Source organism: Heptranchias perlo, chromosome 12 (genome assembly GCF_035084215.1).
Source record: "Heptranchias perlo isolate sHepPer1 chromosome 12, sHepPer1.hap1, whole genome shotgun sequence".
Taxonomy (NCBI): domain Eukaryota; kingdom Metazoa; phylum Chordata; class Chondrichthyes; order Hexanchiformes; family Hexanchidae; genus Heptranchias; species Heptranchias perlo.
Window position 1 is genome coordinate 75,153,442 of NC_090336.1, and position 6,000 is coordinate 75,159,441.

At 46.2% G+C, this 6,000-nt stretch overlaps 1 protein-coding gene across 1 annotated transcript in view; it reads left to right on the plus strand.

Annotated features, from left to right (window-relative positions):
- LOC137327799 (D(4) dopamine receptor-like) overlaps nucleotides 1-5,375 on the plus strand; it is a 61,846-nt gene extending 56,471 nt beyond the window's left edge. Inside the window, exon 3 of the mRNA XM_067993606.1 lies at nucleotides 5,173-5,375. Within this exon, the coding sequence (XP_067849707.1) occupies nucleotides 5,173-5,375 (203 nt within the window). The remainder of the gene's footprint in view (nucleotides 1-5,172) is intronic.
- The last annotated feature ends 625 nt before the right edge of the window (nucleotides 5,376-6,000 follow it).

A 6,000-nucleotide genomic window follows, 5' to 3' on the forward strand; every position in this document is an offset into this window, starting at 1 on the left:
GGGGGGGGGGGTCAGGAGGAGGGGTTTAAAGTCAATCCATTGGTTGAAAGGGAGCCAGTGTAGGTCAGTCGAGGACAGGGGAAGTTTGGAGTTTATGGAGGCTGGGAGGACATTGGAGAAATCAGATCCAACGGTGAAAAAAGACTTGCATTGGGCAGGAGTATAAGGTAGGGCACAGAGGCAGGGCGTGTTGCTGAGAAGGAAGCTGGGAGTCTTGGGAAGGGATAGGACGTGGGGTTTGAAACTCAACTCTGGGTCGAACCCGAATTTCACTTGGGGTGAATCGGCCTGAGAGTGTAACCGGAGAGGAGGGCGGAATCCATTGCAAAGGAGCTGAGTCAGTGGCTGGTCCTGAGCACCATGTCTTCAGTCTTTCCAGTTGGAGGATATTTTTACTCATCCCTGGCTTGATGTCGGACAGGACAGAGATGGCCATCGGGTCGAGGGAAGTGCCGGAGAGGGAGAGCCGCGTAAGTGCGGAAGCAGAGGCACCTGGATGAGGAAGAAAAGAGGGGGCAAGGACGAAGGCTTGGGGGACTCCAGAGGTAATGGTGCAGGGCAGGAAGAGAAGCCATTGCTGGAGACAGTCTGTGCTTGGATCAGTGGGAATAGAGACCCACAAGTGCAGCCCTGTGGAGCTGGACAACGGGGTTGGGGGGAGAGGTGATGGAGAAGGATGGCAAAGGTTGTCCGTATCAGCGGCTGAGGAGAAGTCGAGGAGAGATGCGGGGGGGGCAGTCTCAGTGTTGTGTAAAAGTTGGACTGAAGGGAATTGAACAGGGAGTTTTGGAGAGATGGGTACAGAACTGGGAGGTGGCAGCATCAGATGGTTCTTAATGACACCCCAACTAACCCTGGATTGGGCCCCCAATTTATCCCCAATTATCTATTCTGTAAAATCCATTCCCCATCTTAGTATGTACAGATGCTGGATACTAATTAGTTGCTAATTGGTTAGTTATTAAAGTTTTTGATTAATTTTTCTCTGCAGCAAATAAATCACACAACTCCTGCTCAATTTTAGTTACCTCCCTCCCCCTTTTTCTCTTCCCGGTTTGCAGTTTGGGATTACAGACCCCAGATAGAAATCAACGGCCTCACTCAATACTGGCCCAGTGTAAATGAGATCAGAGCATCGTTGGGCCAATTCCCTCAGCGATCACAGTCGAGATCTGTGAAAGCTCCACTTCTCATTCCCACCTCTGACAGCTGGTGTAATGAGTCAGTGTGTCTGTGGGAACAGGATTAGGACCGGTTCTGGGGGAGGTGGGACCTGTACAAGCCAGATGGATTGCACCTCAACAGGGCCGGGACCAATATCCTCGCGGGGAGGTTTGCTATTGCTGTTGGGGAGGGTTTAAATTAGCTTGGCGGGGGGATGGGAACCTGAGTGTAGATTCAGATGGGACAGAATCAGAACTGGAGATAGAAGGCAGAAAATTAGTAAGTGACTTAGGAAGGCAGAGGAAATAAAGGTTAGAAAATAAACAGCAAGGGGGTTTGGCAGTGCTTAATGGTATTTACCTCAATGCAAGGAGTCTAGTGAATAAGGCAGATGAGCTGAGGGCACAGAAAGACACGTGGCAGTACGATATCTTAGCTATTACTGAAACATGGCTTAAAGAGGGGCGGGAATGGTAGCTCAACGTTCCTGGTTACAGGGTTTTCAGATGAGGTAGAGAGGGGAATAACAAAGGAGGAGGGGTGGCAATTTTGGTTAAAGAAACAATTACAGCTGTGAGGAGGGATGACATGTTAGAAGGATCGTCAAATGAGGCCTTATGGGTTCAGCTAAAGAACAAAAAAGGGGCCAGTCACACTGCTGGGAGTGTGCTACAGGCCCCCAAACAGAGGGAGATAGAGGAGCAAATATGAAGGCAAATTTCTGAGAAGTGCAAGAACAATAGGGCAGTAATAGTCGGGGATTTCAACTACCCGAATATTAACCGGGATACAAACAGTGTGAAGGGTTTAGAGGGCACAGAATTCTTAAATTACATTCAGGAGAACTTTTTTAGCCAGTACGTAGCAAACCCAACAAGAGAGGGGGCAGTTCTGGATTTAGTTTTAGGGAATGAGGCTGGGCAGGTGGAAGGAGTATCAGTGGGAGAGCATTTTGGTGGTAGTGATCATAATTCAGTTAGATTTAGCATAGTTATGGAAAAGGAGAAAGATAGAACAGGAGTTAAAGTTCTCAATTGGGGAAAAGCCAATTTTACTGAGCTGAGAAGTGATTTAGCAAAAGTGGACTGGAAACAGCTACTTGAAGGTAAATCAGTGTCAGAGCAGTGGGAGACATTCAAGGAGGAGATTCAAAGGGTTCAGAGTAAACATGTTCCCACAAAGAGAAAGGGAGGGGCTGCCAAATCTAGAGCCCCCTGGATGACAAGGAGCATACAGAGTAAGATAAGGCAGAAAAGGGAAGCTTATGTCAGACACCGAGAGCTCAATACTGCAGAAAGCCTAGAGGAGTATAGAAAGTGCAGGGGTGAAATTAAAAAGGAAATTAGGAAAGCAAAGAGAGGGCATGAAAAAATCCTGGCAAGTCAAATTAAGGAAAACCCAAAGATGTTTTATAAATACATAAAGAGCAAGAGGATAACTAAGGAAAGAGTAGGGCTTATTAGAGACCAAAAAGGCAGAAGATGTGGGGATGGTTCTTAATGAATACTTTGCGTCTGTCTTCACAAAAGAGAGGGGGACGATGCAGAGATTGTAGTTGAGGAGGAGGAGTGTGAAATATTGGATGGGATAAACATAGTGAGAGAGGAAGTATTAAGGGGATTAGCATCTTTAAAAGTAGATAAATCACCAGGCCCAGATGAAATGTATCTCAGGCTGTTAAAAGAAGCCAGGGAGGAAATAGCGGAGGCTCTGACCATCATTTTCCAATCCTCACTGGATACAGGCGTGGTGCCGGAGGATTGGAGGACTGCTAACATTGTACCGTTGTTTAAAAAGGGAGCAAGGGATAGACCGAGTAATTCCAGGCCAGTCAGTCTAACCTCGGTGGTGGGCAAATTATTGGAATCAATTCTGAGGGACAGGATAAACTGTCATTTAGAAAGGCACGGAATAATCAAGGACAGTCAGCATGGATTTATTAAGGGAAGGTCGTGTCTGACTAACTTGATTGAATTTTTTGAGGAGGTAACAAGGAGGGTCGATGAGGGTCGTGCATTTGACGTAGTCTAAATGGATTTTAGCAAAGCTTTTGACAAGGTCCCACATGGCAGACTGGTCAAAAAAGTAAAAGCCCATGGGATCCAAGGGAAAGTGGCAAATTGGATCCAAAATTGGCTCAGTGGCAGGAAGCAAAGGGTAATGGTCGACGGGTGTTTTTGTGACTGGAAGGCTGTTTCCAATGGGGTTCCGCAGGGCTCAGTACTGGGTCCCTTGCTTTTTGTGATATATATTAATGATTTGGACTTGAATGTAGGGGGCATGATTAAGAAGTTTGCAGATGATACAAAAATTGTCCGTGTGGTTGATAGTGAGGAGGAAAGCTGTAGACTGCAGGAAGATATCAATGGACTGGTCAGGTGGGCAGAAAAGTGACAAATGGAATTCAATCCGGAGAAGTGTGAGGTAATGCATTTGGGGAGAGCAAACAAGGCAAGGGAATACACAATAAATGGGAGGATACTGGGAGGTGTAGAGGAAGTGAGGGACCTTGGAGTGCACGTCCACAGATCCCTGAAGGTAGCAGGACAAGTAGATAAGGTGGTTAAAAAGGCATATGGAATATTTTCCTTTATTAGCCGAGGCACAGAATATAAGAGCAAGGAGGTTATGCTGGAACTGTATAAAACATTGGTTAGGCCACAGCTTGAGTACTGGGTACAGTTCTGGTCACCACATTACAGGAAGGATGTGATTGCACTAAACAGGGTACAGAGGAGATTTACAAGGATGTTGCCAGGACTGGAGAATTTTAGCTATGAGGAAAGATTGGATAGGCTGGGGTTGTTTTCTTTGAAACAAATGAGGCTGAGGGGAGATTTAATTGAGGTGTATAAAATTATGAGGGGCCGAGATAGAGTGGATAGGAAGGATCTATTTCCCTTAGCAGAGAGGTCAATAACCAGGGGCCATAGATTTAAAGTAATTGGTAGAAGGACTAGAGGGGAGCTGAGGAGAAATGTTTTCACCCAGAGGGTAGTGGGGGTCTGGAACTCACTGCCTGAGAGGGTGGGAGAGGCAGAAACCCTCAACTCATTTAAAAAGTACCTGGATGTGCACCTGAAGAGCCGAAACCCACAGGGCTACGGACCAAGTGCGGGAAAGTGGGATTAGGCTGGGTGGCTCATTTTCGGCCAGCGCGGACACGATGGGCCGAATGGCCGCCTTCTGTGCCGTAAATTTTCTATGATTCTATGAAGCTTGGTGAAATGTGAGGGGGATATTGCAAATCCTCGTATTATCCCCATCGCTCACATCAAAAGCAAAATACCGCGGATACTGACAATCTGAAATTGGAACAGAAAATGCTGGAAATACTCAGCGAGTCGGGCAGCGTCTGTGGAGAAAGAAACAGAGTTAACGTTTCAGGTCGAGGACCTTTCGTCAGAACTGGAAGATGTTAAAAGAGTTAAAGTTTTCAAGCAAGTACAGAGCCCCGGGAAAGGGGGAAGGAAAGAACAAAAGGGGAAGGTCTCCGACCGGGTGGAGGGCAGGAGTGATTAAATGACAAAAGGGATGATGGTGCGAGGCAAGGAGGGTGGGAATGGGACAGGTTAAGAAACAGAAGGTAGGTCAGGAGTAGCTGGAAATGGCAGCAGCAGAACCATTACCAGCACTTGCTGTCCGAGAAAATGGGAGCAGTGGTTATGGTCTGAAGTTATTGAAATCACCACTGCTTACACCTTAATGGTCGGTGCTAACCTGCAGCCTCTTCATTAACATCTGTCTGAATTCACACAGCGGATATTTAACTGTTAGGCTTTTCTTTCGTTAAGTGGCACACGCTTACCCTGTCACAGCACAATAATTCCCTGATCCGATGCTCCCGTCCTTGTAAAACCACATCCTCAAAACCGGCCGTCAGCCACGCCCACATGTGATCTGCCGGCGCTCCCAAAAAAAAAAACCAAGATGGTGACGAGAATGTTTCTCAACTCCTTCCTGCTTTCACAAGTCGAAACTTCAGCCGCTCTCCTTTTCTCATTTCAGGTGCTTTTCTCTTCTGCTGGACTCCGTTTTTTGTGGTTCATATAACGAAAGCATTGTGTGACTCCTGTGACATCCCACCTCATCTTATCAGTATTGTCACGTGGCTCGGGTATGTGAACAGTGCCGTGAATCCCATCATTTACACCATCTTCAACATGGAATTCAGGAACTTCTTCCGGAAAGTTTTGCACCCCTGTTGCTGATGTGAAACTCCCCGTTATTGAGCAGATAGTGGCGTCTCCTGTTTTGTATAGATGATTAAAGTTCAGTTTCCGACTGTGACTTTCTCGTTCCTTCTGCTAACCATAATGAGCAAGGATTTGCCCCATTTGGGGATTAATGGGGGGGGGGGGGGAAGTGAATCATAGGAACAGGAGGAGGTTCTTAGTGGGAGGATAGAAGATTGGGAATTCTTCAAAAGACAGCAAAAAGTAACTAAAGGATTGATTAAGAAAGGGAAGTTAGATTATGAAAAGAAATTAGCAAAAAATATAAAAACAGATAGCAAGAGTTTCTATAGTTATATAAAAAGAAAAAGGGTGGCTAAGGCAAACATAGGTCCCTTAGAGGATGAGACCGGGAAATTAATGGTGGGAAACATGGAGATGGCAAAAATGCTGAACAAATATTTTGTTTCAGTCTTTACAGTAGAGGACACTAAGAATATCCCAACACTGGACAAACAGGGGACTCTCGGGGGGGAGGAGCTAAATACGATTAAAATCACTCAAGAGATGGTACTCAGTAAAATAATGGGACTCAAGGCGGATAAATCCCCTGGACCTGATGGCTTCCATCCTAGGGTCTTGAGGGAAGTGGCAGTAGGGA